The sequence below is a fragment of the Miniopterus natalensis genome, chromosome 16 (assembly GCF_054644295.1).
Source record: "Miniopterus natalensis isolate mMinNat1 chromosome 16, mMinNat1.hap1, whole genome shotgun sequence".
Lineage (NCBI taxonomy): Eukaryota > Metazoa > Chordata > Mammalia > Chiroptera > Miniopteridae > Miniopterus > Miniopterus natalensis.
Genome location: NC_142096.1, coordinates 25,938,185 through 25,955,613, shown reverse-complemented (window position 1 = coordinate 25,955,613; position 17,429 = coordinate 25,938,185). Strand labels below are relative to the sequence as shown.

General features: G+C 37.6%; 1 protein-coding gene across 1 annotated transcript in view; it reads left to right on the top strand.

Moving 5' to 3' along the window:
• Positions 1 to 17,429, top strand: part of SLCO5A1 (solute carrier organic anion transporter family member 5A1) — a 92,188-nt gene that overhangs the window by 21,481 nt on the left and 53,278 nt on the right. Inside the window, exon 2 of the mRNA XM_016216101.2 lies at positions 13,476 to 13,608. Within this exon, the coding sequence (XP_016071587.2) occupies positions 13,476 to 13,608 (133 nt within the window). The remainder of the gene's footprint in view (positions 1 to 13,475; positions 13,609 to 17,429) is intronic.

The window sequence follows — 17,429 nt, the reverse complement described above, 5'->3', positions numbered from 1 at the left end:
CTGTCAACATATGATTTTGGTCAAAGGAGCAGAACTGATGAATGATCCAAGGATTGATCCTGTGGCTTTCTAAATCTCCTGAAATAATGTAAAATTATGTGACTTTTTAAAAAGATCTGCCTCCTTATATGCAGACCTTAATCACATTAAACGTTATAATCAGAAGGATAGAAGTAATGTTCAAAAGGAGAGGCTAGTCAAATAAAGGGCTAATAACAATTTGGGCTTAATTTGCAATTTAGGGGGATATTTTATTTAAAATTTTTATGTTTTATTTTCACTTTTATTATTTTTACTTTTTAATTGAATTTATTGGGAAGACATTGGTTAATAAACTTATATATGTTTCAGGTGTACAATGCTATAGTATATAATCTGTATATTGTGTTGTTTATTTACCACCCTAAGTCGAGTCTCCTTCCATCGCCTATACCTTCTTCTAAACCACCAAAACTCCAGCTGAGCTGCAACGTATGACACTTAGGAAAACTTGGTGTATAATACAATTAAATGTAGTTTAAGCATGGAAGCCTGCTAGATAGAACTTAGAAACCTTTTTTTAAAAATGCTCTTAGGAAATATCTGCTTTCCGCCTTCTCACCATATTTGGCTACTGATGAAACTTCCTGAAAATAGTTGAAAATTGAAGGGTTTGTTGGGTCATGGGGTTCAAAATCTGTATCATTGAGAATAAACTAAAATATAAAAAAGAGTTGCTCAATAGCAAATTATATTATTTATTCAGGACATCCCTGATACAAAAGGCAGACCTCTTAAAAAGAGTATGAGCAAATTAGAACTCAGAGCCGTTTTTGCTGATCAGAGTTGACATTTTTATATACTAGTTTCTTTGGTATTTTTAGAAGTATATTAACTTCCCATTTTGAACTATTAAATATTACATAATAACTATATTATCTCTGGTCAGGTCTCAGAATTAATGCTTTGTAAGTGATGAGATTACTCTAGAAATGTCCTTGAGAACTTGATAAAGTGTGTGAGTAAATTTGAAATTTTAACACAGTAAATTTATGAAAACATCCTTAATAACTTTGCTCTGAAAATTATAGTAGCTCCTATGACAATTCAGGATTTTCTTTTTAAGGATTAAGACTTAGTGTTGAGATCTCTTATGTGTTATTTGGCAGTTGCATAAATTAATATCTTTCTACTGGGAGAACACTAATGGTGATTTGTTCTTTTCATGGTTTGATTTTGATATTTGTTGTGTAAAGTGATATTTCATTTCTGGTTTCATCTAAATCACTGGGGAGGCCACGTGGAATTGTGTTAATGTTTGGACTCTGGAGTCAGACGGACTTGGTCTTGAACCTACCACTTACTGGGTTTGCAACTTGGGTATATTCCTTAACATTCAAAGGTCAGAATCCTTCTGTAAAGTGGGAACTCATTAAACTTATTGTTCAGATATTTTGTTGGAAGGATTAAGTATCATGTTTAAAAAGCACAGAGGAGGCACTTAAAGTATTAGATTTCTTCTTCCATTTCTCTCTCTCCTTATGTCTTCTCAAATTCTTTTTTTAAAAAAATTTTATCTTTATTGATTTCAGAGAGAGGAAGAGAGAGGGAGAGAGGGAGACAGAAACATCAGTGATGAGAGAGTCATTGATCGGCTGCTTCCTGCACTCCCCCGACTGGGGATCGAACCCACAACCCGAGCACATGCCCTGACTGGGAACTGAGCCTTGATCTCCTGGACCCCAGGCCGATGCTCAAGCCCTGAGCCGGGCTCAAATTCTCATTGGAACCACTATTTATCCTAGAATGCCTTATTTTGGTAATTATATTTTCTTGTGAGTTTTGTTTCTCGAGAAAGAGTTCCCCACAAGCTCTTTATAGGAAAGGGCATGGCCCTTTTTATCACTAATAATATTTAAAATGAAAAAATTTTTATACAGAATACATACGGTATATTAGTTTCAGGTGTATAATGTATTGGTTAGATAGTTATATAATTTTCCAAGTGATTCCCCCAATAAGTCTAGTACCCACTTGACACCATACATAATTATTACAATATTATTGACTATATTCCCTATGCTGTACGTTGCATCTCCATGACTATTTTGTAACTACCAATCTGTTCGTCTTAATACCTCACATTTTTCATTCAGCCCCCCAACCCCTCTCCCATCTGGGAACCATCAGTTTGTTTTTTTTGTATATTTGAGTTTGTTTCTGTTTTGTTTGTTCATTTATTTTGTGTTTTTTTTTAAGTTCCACATATATATCACTCATAATATTTAGCACCAGGTATTTCATATAGTATAATTTCAATAATTAACTACTGATTTATGAATCATTAGAGAATAAGGGGTTTTGGGTAATTGAATATTCTGATTATCTGATAACCAGTTATGTGAATTCCATATTCAAATACTTCAATAAATACATTTAACACTAAAATAATACTGAATATAACATATCATCCTTTGGTGGCTCTGAAGATACTTTAAAGTCTCGGATTGTCTCAGAATCTTAATTTTAACTACCAAGTTAGATATAATAATAGAAATAATAATGATAATTGTTATAGCTGACATTGACTGAGCACTTAGTAAGTGTTAAGAGTTTTATATGCATTATCTCATTTATTCCCTCAATAGCTCTTGGAAGCAGATAAATTATGGTTCTCTATTTATAGATGAGGAAGCCTGTCTAGCAGGATTATGTATCTTGTCTAAGATCATGGAGCCAGTCCCTGACAGACACAGACATCTGATGCTAAACCCAGTGCTCTTACGAACCACTCCAATACTGAGCTGAAGCATAATTGCTTCTGGGACATTGAGCATTACTTTTTATTTAAAATAAAATACCTGAGTTTAGATTGGTCATTTGCCATATTTCCTCTTTTTTTCCTTTTAACTGAATTTATTGAGGTGACACTGGTTAACAAGATTATACAGGCTTCAGGTACACAATTCCACAACACATCGTCTGTACACTGTGTTGTGTGTTCACCACCCCAAGTCAAGTCTCCTTCCATCACCATTTATCCCCCCCATCCTACTCCACCTCCCCCCATCCAGACCAGCTTTCCCACTGAGAACTTATTCTTACTGCAAGTGAAAGTGTTATTTGATAGAAGAAACACGAAGTATTTAGGCATATTAACTTAGTAAAACTGCTTGTATTTATAAATTACCTTTCTTATTGTTATATAACAGAGTCAGGGATTATCTGTTTTTAATTCATATGAATGGACTCTCTTCTTTTATCAATGAGGTGGTTACAAAGGAAAATGCCTTAAATTAGGATAATATTACCTACCACATAAGGTTAGCGTGAAGATTGAGAAAATACATATACAGGCATTTAGTACAGTATCTTTTATATTTATATATATATAATAAATGCCTAGTGTTATCTTTTACATATTTATTTAAAAAAATATTTTTATTGATTTGTAGAGAGAGAGGAGAGGAGAGGGGGAGAGAGAGAAGCATCGATGCGAGAGAGTTACACTGATTGGCTGTCTCCTGTTCCCTACCCAGGAGGGAGCCTGTAACCCAGGCATGTACCCTGACTGGGAATCCAACCAACAACCTTTTGGTATATGGAATGATGCCCAACCAACTGGGCCACTCTGGCCGGCGCCCCATTGTTATCTTTAGCAACAGTTCTCCTGTCAGTGCCTGTAGACTTTGACTACTAACTTTTTTAAAATATAAGAATAAGCTTTACAGGGAGCCCTAGTGTAAGCAGTCTGACTGTATTAGAACTAATTCCAGTGGACTGATGGGAAGAGCGATAATATTAAAGGTGTCCTAAAACATTTATATCACTTGACTGTAGAATTCAGTGGAAGGCCATGATGATGCCAATGTGTGTAGGGACATTAGTACATGATATTCTTCCACTTTTCCTAAGTGCTGCTCTGGTCTTGGCTTTTTCCTATGGGAATCATGCTTCTTCGAATGCCTGGAAAACAAACTGGAGAGTGTCCTACCTACGCTTGTTTACCTGGAAGGTGTTGCCTGCATGACTTTCCCTTCCCAGGAGATAAATTTAATCTGCTCTTAACAGCTGGTTTGCTCTTCTGAGTCTTCACCGTAATTATGGAAGTAAATGTCATGCAACATATTTGGAATGTATTTTTCAGTTAATGTGCTTTTCTCCGCCATCCTGTGGTAGCCAATTAGTGAGGATGTTGGAGATGAAAAATGAGCTTCTTTTTCATTTAGAATGCTTTTAAGACTCCTGCTACTAACAGTTCCAAAAATATTTTGAGATTTTCAGCTCTTATGGGACTAATTTCTTTAGTGGTAGAGACCTGCATACTCCTAATTAAGCTTTTGTTGCTTTTTTGTATTTTAGAGACATGTGCCCATAAACAGAAAGGCTTTGGTTTCAGAAAGATCCAAATTCTAATTTTGGCTCTACCACTTACCGGTAATTGCTAATCTCCTAACTTCCCAGGGCTCAGTTTTCTCATCTGTAAATTGGAAAGGATAATATATTAATTTTTTTCCATACAGCTGTTAGTGTTGAATGGCACCAAAGATGTAAAGAAGCTATTGTAGTTCCTGGAAGATCACCAGTAAACAATAGTTGTGATAACATTTTACTTCACAGTGAATTATGGCTCAACTAAAATATTACTTGGGTTATACTCTTATAAATTGAATCTTTGAGAAATTGCCAACATTGGAAAAATGAACTTTACAAATGAATTTCTCTTTTATATAACTATTCCTTACTTTTACATTTATAATTTTTAATCTATATAACTTGTTCATAACAAAACACTTATAGAAAAGTGGCTTTTCCAGATATGCATTTAAACAAAAACTCATCCATACTTCTGTATATATATCCATAGCTTAGGTAATTATAACTACCTTAGAGGTGAAAATGAAAAGAAATAATGTGTGCAAACATTTATCTGATACTTCTACAGAGTAAATACTCCATAATATGACTGCCATTTTTTATTACAGGCTGGCAAACTTTTTCTATAAAAGGCTGGATAGTAAATTTTTAGTCCAAAGGTGATCCCGTCTTTGTGGTAACTGCTCTGTTCTGCTGCTGTGGTGTGAAAGTAGACACACTCAATATGTAAATGAGCCCATGTGGCTGTGTTCCAATAAAACTTTATTTACTGATTTGGCCAGTAGTTTGTTGACCCCTAATTTATTATAATAATTTAGCCAGAGAGAATTCATCATGATGTAATCAGTCTTAAGAAAAATGGAAGGATTGCTTTACAAATACTGTATGCTCATTCATGAGAGTTTCTGTGTGCTCACTCTGTGTTAGGTGCTCCTTCAAGAGGTGCTATAAATATGAGAACAAATGAAACAAATTTGTTAATCTGTGAAGGCTTCCCTTCAAGTTAAAAAAATATATATTTATCTTAAGTTTACACAAAATGATACATTTGATGGCTGAAGTATTAGAAGTTGAAAGAAATAAACAGTCTGATTGGCGTGGCTCAGCAGTTGAGCATGGACCTGTGACCCAGGAGATCGAGGTTTGGTTCTGGGTCAGGGTACCTGGCCTGGGTTTTGGGCTTAATCCCCAGTTGGGGGCGTGCAGGAAGCAGCCGATCAATGACTCTCTCATCATTGATGTTTCTATCTCTCTCTCCCTCTCCCTTCCTCTCTCTGAAATCAATAAAAATATATTTAAAAAAGAGAGATAAATGCACTAATTCCAGGGATATATTAAAATTTTTATTAAATTTGTATTCAATTAGAAAAGCTGAAAATATGGAATGCTATAAAGAAGAGACACAAAAAACCCCGTTGTAATTTCACTACCTGAGCCAACAACTTCTAGTACATGTCCTGTTTGCTTCTGGTCTTTCTTTTTTAAATGACTTTTTGAGACATAACTTGCATACCATAAAATTCACCCACTCAAACTGTAATTCAATGACTTCTAGTAAATTTATAGAGTTGTGCAACTATCACCAGGACCCACTTTTAGAACACTTGTCTTTTTTGAGATAAAACTGACATAAAATAAACTACACATAATTAAAGTATATAATTTGGTAAAGTTTGACACATATATACAACCATGCAACCTTCACCACAATCAAGAATTTACATACCCAACGTCACCAAAAGCTTCCCTGAGTATCTTTGTTTCTATCCCTTCTCTTGGCCCCCGCTACACCCTGATTTATTACTGTAAATTAGCCCTTTCTAGAATTTTATAAATGGAATCATACAGTATGTACTCTTTTATGTCTGCTTTCTTTCACTCAGCAAAATTATTTTGAGGTTTATCCATGTTTTCGCATGTAATAGTTTATTCCTTTTTATTGCTAAATAATAATCCACTGTATGAATATACTACAATTTGTTTATACATTTACCTCTTGATGGACATTATGGTGGTTTCCATTTTGGGGTGACTACAAATAAAGCCGCTGTGAATATTTGTATGTAACCCTGTGAAAGGACATATGCTTTCATTTTTCTTGTGAAAATACCTAGGAATGTAGCCCTGGCTGGGTGGCTCAGTTTGTTGGAGCGTTGTCTTGTACAGCAAAAAGGTCACGGTTTGATTCCCAGTCAGGGCACATACCCAGGCTGCAGGTTCGATCCCCAGTTGGAGCATGTACGGGAGACAATCAATCAATGTTTCTCTCTCTCTCTCCCCTCCCCCCTCCCTATCTCTCTAAAAATCAATAGAAAAAGCATATCCTCAGGTGAGGATAAAAAAAAGGAAACTACCTAGGAGTGTAATGGTCAACTCATATGATAGTTATGTTTTAACTTCTTAAGACACTGCCAAACTGTTTTCCAACGTGGCTGGAACATTTTGCTTTCCACATCAGCAGGGTATGAAAGTTCTGGTTGCTTCACATTCTTGCCAAGACTTGAAACAATTTGTCTTTCAAATTTTAACCCTTTGAATAGTATCTCACTGTGGTTGTAATTTGTATTTCCCTAATGGCTGGTGATGCTGAACATCTTTCATGTGTTTAACTCCATCCATACATTATCTTTGGTAAAGTGTCTGTTGAAAAATATTTCTCCCAGAACTTTTATAGTTTTAGGTTTTACACTTTTGTCTTAATTCATTTTGAGTTAATTTTTGCATAGGGCTGTCTAATGGTTTAGCACCATTTGTTGAAAAGACTGTGCTTTTTCCATGGAATTACCTTTACACTTTGGTCAAAAGTCACTTATCCATATAGATGTGTGGGTCTGTTTCTGGACTTTCTTTTCTATTCCATTGATCTATTTGCCTATCTTTAAGCCAATACTCTGTTGTCTTGATTATAGTGTCTTTATAAGAAGTCTTAAAATCAGGTAGTGTTAATTCGTCAACTCTGTTTTTCTTTTTCAAAACTGGCTATTCTGTGACCTTTGCATTTCTGTAGGAATTTTAGGGTCACTTTGTCAATTTATACAAAAAGCTCACTGGAACTTTGATTGGAATTGCATTGGCTTTCTAGATTGATTTTGGGAGAATTAACATCATAACAATATTGGGTCCTTTTACCAATAAACAAGGCATGCTTCACCATTTATTAAGATCTTTAATTTCTTTCAGCAATGTTTTGTAATTTTCAGTGCAAAAGTGTTGTACATATTTTGTCAGATTTATCTCAAGTATTTTATATTTCTGATATTGACGTAAATGGTATTCTTTTAATTTCTGATTGTTGCTAGTATATAGAAAGATAATTAATTTTTAAAATATTGAACTTGTATCCTGCAACCTTGCTAAAAACACTGATTAGTTTTAGTAGCTTTTTTTGTAGACACCTTTTTTAAAGTACATGTTTTTTGACATAATCATGATCACAACGTCAACAAAATTTTCTATTCTTTATTTTCACTTGAGTTTTAAAAATAAGTATTCCCTCAAGGTATAAAAACTCTTCTTAAACATTAAAATTAATACTTGCATTATGCCTCAAAATGTAATCACTATTATTAATATCATTTCTGTTTTTCTATATGCATAATGCAGTGAGAAAGGTCACCATGATATATACATAATGAATTGCTGTCCAAAAGCTTGTATCAAATATATCACTCTGGTGCTAATTTATTTGGTTAGAGTTTATCTCATTGTTTTTAGCTTCTATTTCTTTGATAACTATTGAAGTTAATTTCTTATGGGTTCAGTAGTATTTTTGTATTGGGGATCCATACTTTACTTTTAATAAAACATATTACTACCCCCAAATATAATTTTCACAATTTGACAAACATTTTTTTCAATGCTTTCATGATAGCTGTCCTTGTGGTTCTTCCTGAGGACTGGATTACGTTTATAGACAGAGTCACAGGTGATCAAGTTTGATGTCTTAAAGCCACAGCTCATTAAACACTCCCCTCTCCCATTACCCAAATTAGGATAAAGTGCACTGGCTGCTTATCTATGTATGTGGTTGTTCCTTGTTAGAGTACAAATTACTTTGAAAATATTTCTAGAGGAAAAGAGTGAATTTAAACCAACTATTGCTCACTATGGTAGTGAGGAAAAAATACTTTGAACCTACATAAACCGTTTTCCCATCTCATCTGTGACCTCAGATGCTCTCTGGATGTTTTAGTGAAGTGATAGAGTGGAGGCAGCTGTCCTTTGGCTGTCAGATCTGTATCAAAATAAGTGAATCACTTAAAAAAAATTGCTGCTCAAAATAACCGAGATCAAAGGTCTCCTATCTGTCTGTGCTGATGAGTGGAAAGAATGAGCGAGGGAAGATTTCTCTAAATGGGATGCTCTCAAGTACCTTGGCTAATTTTCAAGGAATTATGCAAGTTGAGTGGGAGTTGGTGTCCCTGCTGCTGTAAGATCGCAGTGATGTGTGGGTTGCTTTGCATGTCCTCTTGTCATCTGCAGGGGATGTGACACCAAATGTATTCAAGAGGACGACCTGCTCTCCCTGTCCCAGCCTGGATTTCATAGTCATTTGAGGACCTTAGACACATACGTGAAACATCTCTCTGTGCAACCGTCCTGGGTGTAATCCCAGATCCTGAAACTGAGCCTAAATTTTACATGTGACCCCTATTCCTGTCAGCATCAGTTCCCAGCAGCACTCAGTGCCATGTGGGTCTGAGCCAGAGGGGACATGAAGAATCAGTGGACAGTGAGCAGCGAAGAGTGGGAGCAACATGGAAACAGGGTCTGATAAATTAGAGACCAAGTTCAAATGAGGATCCTGCAAATCTGGGCCAGTTCCAAAGAGAACTGGGCCATCTCTGAGAACTCTGGAAACCTAGAGGGGAGGGTGGTGGCCCATGGACAACCTGGCAGAGGTAAGAATCAGGCATGGAGTGGGTTGGGGTAAGAGTCGAGGCCCTGTGGCTAAAGCACAGAAACCAGCTCTGCCAAACCGAGGGCTTAATGGGGAATGGTATGGAGGCGATCGCAAGGACAGGGCAGCCCAGGGATCTAGGGAGCAGGTGCCCGTGGATGGCTCTTTGAGACCCTGTTGCAAGGATGAATTCACTTTGACCACTTTTGTTACTCCACTAAAGGTTGGAAGTCCATGTCTTCGCCTCCTCACCACTCATCAATAGTTATTAGTGCGTATGGTCAGCACTGCTTAGGCACGGATATGGCATCAGTGAAAAAATAGTCCTTGTTCTCATGGAAATGACAGATAATAAGTGAATAAACAAATATGTCATATGGGGGCGTGTGTGTGTCATATGCAAACTCCAGCAAGGTCGGGTGGCAAAGAGTGATGGGTTGGGGAGTGGGGTGCTGTGTGTAGATATGTGGCCAGCGATGGCCTCTCTGAGGAGTGACACTGGAGCAGAGATCTGGAGGAAGGACGTGATTGTAGCCCATGTGACGCTGGGATCTCTGCTGGTTTTGAGCCGGCCCCTCGCTTTCCCAGGTTGGGTGAGGCTCTGGCCGGCAGGCTGGTCACGATCAGCATGGAGTCCTTGAATCATTTTGTGTCAGTGAGAGGCAGCTTGAGCTGTAAAGTTCAGAGAGCTGTTCCCTGGGTTGCAGCAGACCCTCGGAATGACCCGGGTTGGGATAATCCCCAGTGCAACCAAGATGGGCTTTGTGATGAGGCAAGAGGGGCGTCTTTGGGCTCTGTCAGGAATGGAGGTGTCCGCTCGACAAGGGGTGGGCTGGGTGCAGGTGAGTGTCCTCTCTCTCCGGTAGAATTGGGAAGGTCAACCCATAGGACCCTCTCCAGGCCAGGCAGGAGCTGAACGAAGAGCCCTCCGACTGGTCTGTCTTGCTCTGTGGCCGTGGCTCGTCTTAGAGTTTATTCGTCAGAGGCCTTGGATTTGGAACCCACACGTTCTCGTTACTGGATAACGTGAGAGAGCTTCGCAGGGTCCAGCTGATCAAACACGCCATGTGCAGAGTGAGACGCCACCCGGGAGAATTAAGTGTCAGCCTCTCGGGCCGGTGTCCTTAACCCGCTGGATGCCATGGGGCCGCCGGAGCCCAAGGACAGAAGCAGTGAGACATGGCCAGGAGGGGATAGGAGCTTGGGCCCAGCTTCTAATGAGCTATGACCCAAATCGATCCAAAACAGCAAAACGTAAGAGAAGACTAAGATAAAGTTTGTCTAAAGAAGATATTGTCAGAAGGCTGAGAAAGGAAGGAGAAACTGCTAAACATCCAAAATATAGTAAAATTCAGGAGTGTAACCAAGATGTAAAGTTTCAAATCATGGAAGTTTATAAAAATAGAAAAGTTAGCCTCATATAACAAGAGCTAAAAAAATAAGCAAACTAACTTAAAGTATGAGAAATAAGGTGACAAAATATAATTAAAAAAACCCTTGACGGTCAATTTTAAAAATGAAAACCCCTATGAAAAACGATTTAAGAAGATAAAATGCATCAAAACATAAAGTAAGATCAAAATGTAAAGCAGCTAATGGTGTTAAAGTAAAAGAGGTATCGGATCATAATAAAAGTTAAGTCTGCAGGAGGATGTTAAAATGTGAAGGCGAAAGGGATTAAAAATAGAAGTTAATGTGCTTTAATGTAAAAAGCATAAATGGTCACAAAAATGAAGTATAAAGTAATTTAAGAAGAAAATGGAGATCTGAAGGTCAAACAGCTTGGGGAGAGGTAACGGAAGGAAATATACGATATGTAGTATAGCATATAGTATAGTTATATAGACATGCATGTATGTATATAACATACATATAACATATAGTTATATATAGTATAGTTACTATACTATTTATTGTATAGCACATACAGTATATATATAGTGTAGCATATAGTATAGTTATATAGATATACATATATATAAATAGCACACAGATAAACATATAGTTGTATATTATAGTTACTATACTATATGCTGTATACAGTATATATATATACAGCATACAGTATAGTTATATACATACACATATGTATATGTTTATTTCGTTAATGAGAATGATTCTGTTGGATTTATAATGAAGATAATTTTTTTCTGATTACACAGCTGAATTTTAAGAAGTGCCATCCGCATCTCATGACGTAGTTAAGGTGTCGTGGCCCCCGCGTCACTGGGTAACTGTGGGTCTCGCCAGCACATCCGAGCTTGGCGCTTGGAGACGCTGCTCTCAGTAACCCCAGGCATAAACAGTTTGGCAGAAATACCTCTTTTCTCATCTGTGTTTGTAAGACAGTCTCTTTCATGCCAGAGGAACTATTTTGGGAAGATGATTCATGTCACATTTTGGCCTCATCACAGTTTTAAATTGTACATGGTGCTGGTTTGCCTGGAGGTGTAAACATAAGTTTTATCTTCACATGCATACGGAAATACCGGGGACTAGAAAAGTCCTTTCTATTCTTGAGTTCCGCTTGAGGCTATAAATGGGGAGGTTAACAAGATATTTATCAGAACTCTAATTTTACTTTATGAAAAGCATGCTTCCAAAAGAATACCAGTCATTTAAGTCTGTGCCTCCCCCACTCTGCATTTCCAAGCACAGATGAAGTCCAAGAACCTAATGTCTTATTGTTACAAGCAGATTCTGTAAAATAAATAAATGCTGTGCTTTCTCTACTGAATTGTGTGAAAAGCGAGAGCAGGTGTTAAATTACTGTCTGTAGCTATAAGTAACAGAAGGGACAGGATTATTCGAAGTTTATTCAGGTGCAGATGAGAGAGAAAGGTGCAGCTATTCTGATTGTTCCCTGCTTTCTGGTAAAACAGTTTTGTTGAAAGGGTATGACAAACCACTCATTTCTTCAGTGATTAAAATGCATGGTGACACTAGAAATGAGAAATGTGTAGAGCCTGAGTTTATCATTCTTCAAAAGTGTTTAATGATTTGTCCCCAAGTAACTGAGTTTCTTCAGGACAAACACTGGGTTTAGAGTGTGGCTAGATTTTTCTGTGACTTTTAAGGAATTTCATGTCCTACCTCAAAATTTAAAAATTGGGGAAATAGTACTTCCTTAAAAATTTTTAATTACAGCATGAAAATGCTATAAAGAAATGACAGTGAATTTGTCCAGCCAATGTGGCTCAGCAGTTGAGCATTGGCCCATGAACCTGGAAATCACGGTTTGATTCTTGGTCAGGGCACATGCCCCAGTTTCTGGCTTAATCCCCAGTAGGGGATGTGCAGGAGGCAGCCGATCAATGACTCTCATCAATGATGTTTCTATCTCTCTCCCTTCCTCTCTCTGAAATCAATGAAAACATATTTAAAAAAATATTTTATTTTATTTTTATTTTTATTTTATTTGTTCTATCACCATTTATTCCCACTATGCCCTATTCCAGCACAGCCCCCCCTCCGCCCCCGCCATCACCACACTATCCATGTCTATGAGTTCTCTCTCTTTAAAAAAATTTTTTTTCTAATTCAACTGTGAGTTGGTGCTTTCCATTTGGGTTCTCACTCATACCATTTAAGGAGATTATTAATCTTTAAGTAAGATTTCTCAATTAACAGTAAACCCAACTCATTGTGAGATCTTTGATTCTAAAGTGGTGATTTGAAACTATTAGTGATTTGAGGGTGCTTAAGAAGCTTTGCCAATTCAACTGAATCCATTTTCATGGCAAAGTCTGGCCTTGAGTTCCCTTAACCTGTTAGGACCTTCTAGCTATGACAAGTGACATCTACTTTTCCCCCTTTTCTTATTGTTGAGACTATCTTTTATCTTCTCTTGGTTATCTAGTGACTGTCTCATTAACCACCCAGGCCTGTACTTGCAGAAATTTAAATCAAGTGGGTCTGGAGTAGGTCCTGAGCACTTATATTTAAAAAATGAAACAAAACCAACCAGGAAGTTCTCCAGATGATTTTGATGCTCTAAGAGAACAACAGGCAACAGTTAAATAAAGGACATGATTTGAAACTGAAATGTCAACATAGACACAATCTTAAGTTCTCTAAAGAGTGAATCTTTTCACTCTTTTTTTGGAAGTTGTTAACTGGATTAAACTGTGGCTTCTGCATGGTATGAATGACATTGGACAACCACTGAAAATTAAGGAACATGTCGTTGTATTTCACATTTCCCCTTCTGTTTTCTCAGCCATCATGTATGTCATGGGAGCTCTTGGTCCTGCCGTGGGATATTTATTAGGTGGACTTCTTATTGGTTTTTATGTTGATCCCAGAAATCCTGTTCACCTTGACCAGAATGACCCTCGTTTCATTGGAAACTGGTAAGAACTGTTTACTAAATTTTACATTTCACTTATTCTTAATGATAGTGTCATGGTACCCTTGTAGTTAACATAAAAATGCCCCCAAGGAGAATATGGAAAATAGCTAAAAGTCACCTAGGAAGGGGTAGTAGGCAAAATAATAATTCTCCAAAGTTATCTATGTCCCATTCCCCAAAACTTATGAATGTGCCACCTTTCATGGCAAAAGGAACTTTATAGATGTGACTGAGTTAAGGATCTTGAGATGGGAAGATTATCCTGGATGACCCTGGTGGACCCAATATAATCACAAGAGTCCTTATAAGGGAGACGAGGAGGCAGGAAGGTCAGAGTAAGAAAAGGTGACATGGTGACTGAGGCAGAGGTTGGAGAGATGTGCTTTGAAGATGGAGGAAGGGAACCAGGGCCGTGGGCTCTAGGAGTTGGGCAGGCAAGGAGGTCGTTTCTTTCCTAGAGCCTCCTGAAAGAATGCAGTCTTGCCAACCCATTTTAGACATCTGACCTCCAGAACTATAAGATAATACATTTGTGTAATTTGTTATAGCAGCGATAAGAAACTGATACAGGCGGCGTGGAAAAAACAGCTGAATCCCCATTCTTTTAGGTGGAGGCAGTTGTTTCATTTAGAGCACAATGGAGGGAAAGGGTAACGTGTGCTGGAACTTTCCTGTGTATTTTAATCAAAGCTTTCATGATCTTTTCTGTGCCTTAAAATCCTCCCCCCCCTTTCTTATTATATTGTGTTTGTGCTTTCTCAACCCTCCCCCACTGCCCAGAACTCTAGCTCTACTTTTCCATTGTCATAGCAGTGAATCTTTTCACTCGGGAGTAGTTTGTTTCCCATGTGTTCTGGGGAGTTAGCTACTTGCTCACTTGCTAGCCCTTAGTTGTCTTGTTAAGTAAGTAATGTTCAGGCCTTAGAAAATGAGAACTCCGTTTATTTATTCAGATAGCCAGGGCTGCATGTGAGTCCTTCATAACCCTCCTGCTGAATGTGTTTTTTTTTTCATGATTCTAAGCACTAAAAAGTATTGGTGTCCTTGATTCATTTAACATGCATTAGGAATAAGTATACATTGATAAGGAATGTTCATTTTATACCAGAGAGAATACTGCAGTATCAGACATTAGTGTCGAGCAATTAATTTCTAAAGAGTTCCTTAGAGTACCGTGTTCTGTGCTTCATTACAAGACGATAACCTCATAACTCTGAGGTATATAGGAATAATGTTGAACACTATTTTCAAAGCAGTTAAAATATTAATTAGGTTATAGAACACCTCTTATTTTCGTAAGTAATGCTCTCTGAAGATGGAAGTGCTAAGATCCAGAGGACCCTGGCCTACTAAAATTTTGAAATTATACAAAAGGAAGTTCCCTTGTCAGCATGAGGGGAATAACACAGGAATTTTCAGTTCTTGACTAATAGTGAAATTTTTGGTCTCAACTACTCTTTTCTTTGCAGTTTTGAAATAAATCAGGATAAGGCCCTTTTTGTTTTGTTCTCAGAAAAAGAGATTATAAAAATATATTTATAAACATGCAGTGTATGTTATGTGTTCTATATAGATATGTCCATGAGAAGAGCATGGCAATAGGGGACATCTGGTGGGAGAGAGAGGCAAAGAGGACAAACTAGGGGGCAGGGAGCAAAAAGGAGGCAGGAATTTTCATCTTAAAAGTGCTTTATGCTGTCTCTGGAAAGTTTCCTAGTAGACATCAACCCAACTGTTAGCAACGTAGAGTGATTAAGAGTGCAGGCCCTGAAGCCACAGTTCCTGGGTTTAAATCCCAGTCTGCCACCTAATAGCTGTGTGACCTTGGAGAGGTTACTTAACTTCTCTGAGGCTCACTTGTTGCTATTGTTTTCTAAATCCATAAAACTGGGAGTAGTTACAGTACCTTCTTCACTGGGTTGTTGTGAAGAATGAATGAATCTATATATGCAGGGCTCTAAATAGTTCTTGCTATATAATGTTAGTTATTATTCATTCCTTTGGATTTCATCAATGTTCAAGTATTTTTATTCATTTTAATGGCCCAATATTAGTTCTACAAATGATAAAATTCCTCAATATAGAAATATATAATGGGGGTCTATTTAAAAATGAATTTTGTTTATTGAGTAGACCTGTTTGTAAGTCTTCTACCTTGAACAAAGACATAGTTATTTGATACAGTGTTATTTTACCCCATGCCTCGCAGAATGATGTATTTTTCAATAAATATATGCTGAAAGAGTGAAGAAAGGAAGGACTGAATAATGCTGACATTTATTGAGTGCTTTCTATGTATCAAGCATTATACTAAGAGCTTTACATACATTTTCATTTAAGCCTTATAACATCGTATGTAGTCACTAATATTATGCCCATTTTGCCAATGAGGAAACTGATGCTCAGCGATTTGAATAGCTCCCCAAAGCCTCAGAGGCGGAGAGAGCTGGGATAAACTGAGTCAGGGTGGAGGTCTTAGTCAATATACTTCACTGACCCTTTTAGTGAACAGTCTCTGAGTAATGGTTCATAAAAAGGAGTTAGGAAGCCTTGCTTTTCAATTTCGGCTCTTATTCATGTTTCTTTTTCTTACATGATGCACGTTTTCTTATCTTACTCAGCTTTTCTCAGAGTTCTCTTGAGCACCATCGTTACGTCATGTGTTGATGATCTGTTGCTGTGGACCGTTGAATAATATGGGCTGCTTTGCTCTGCTTAGAAATGTCCCCAAACATTTATATTATTGTGTATTCACTATAATTCTTCCCCTTCTTCTATATTTACTCTCACTTTGGGCTGCTATGAGTATATCTTTAATGTTTGTATATAGCTTTGTCAATGGCTCTGGCTGGGAGTGTGGGCGCCTCAGTGCAGATCTACATAAAAACAAACAAAACCAGCTACTGTGAATTGATAGCTGATAGGGCAGGCATTTTATTAGGTTTGTTTTGTGCATTGTTGTATTAACTTTGATGACTCCAAAACAGTTGTTATTACCTCTCTTTCAGATAAGAAAGTGGGTTCAGAAAAGCAAAATAAGTCCCCTAGGATCTTAGAGTTAGTAAGTGATAAAGATGGGATAAAAACTCAGGTCTGGCCCGGCCCGGTGTGGCTCAGCGGTTGAGTGTCCACCTGTGATCCAGGAGACTGTGGTTTGATTACAGGTCAGGGCATATGCCTGGGTTGTGGGCTCAATCTCCAGTTGTGGGCGTGCAGGAGGCAGCCGATCAATGACTCTCTCATCATTGATGTTTGTCTCTCTCTCTCTCTCTCCCTTCCTCTCTCTAAAATCAATAAAGACATATATTTAAAAAAAAAACCCAAACCGTAAAAAACCACCCCAGGTCTGTCTGAAGCCACAACTCAAGAACTGTCCCTTACACTATGCTGACTGCCCTCTTGTGGAGAGAGCGTGAGAGGACTAGGTTGGGGAGACTGAATGTCAAGTTTGCAGGAGTTTCAAGAAAGGTTGATGAGTCGGGCCAGGTTAGTAAAGGCCTCGTAAGCAGCTAAGTGCTAAAGGGGCCAGATGTTATAGTAGCTATGTTCCCCACAGATAGATGACTTTATTTTTTTAAAACCTATCTCATTCAATGTATTTATTCAAGACATTTTTTCAGTTCCTAACTGTGTCAGGCACTGGGTTCGTGATTATATTCTGAATAATGGAGATTGGGACAAGTTTGTGCTGAGCAATCTTCTCAAAGTAAAGCCACTTTCTGATTGTTTTAAAATCTTTACTTGGTATAACTTTAAATATGTTTGAAAATAGCACACTGGATTATTAATGACTGGTTCTAGGAATGACTGTCTCAGCTAAAC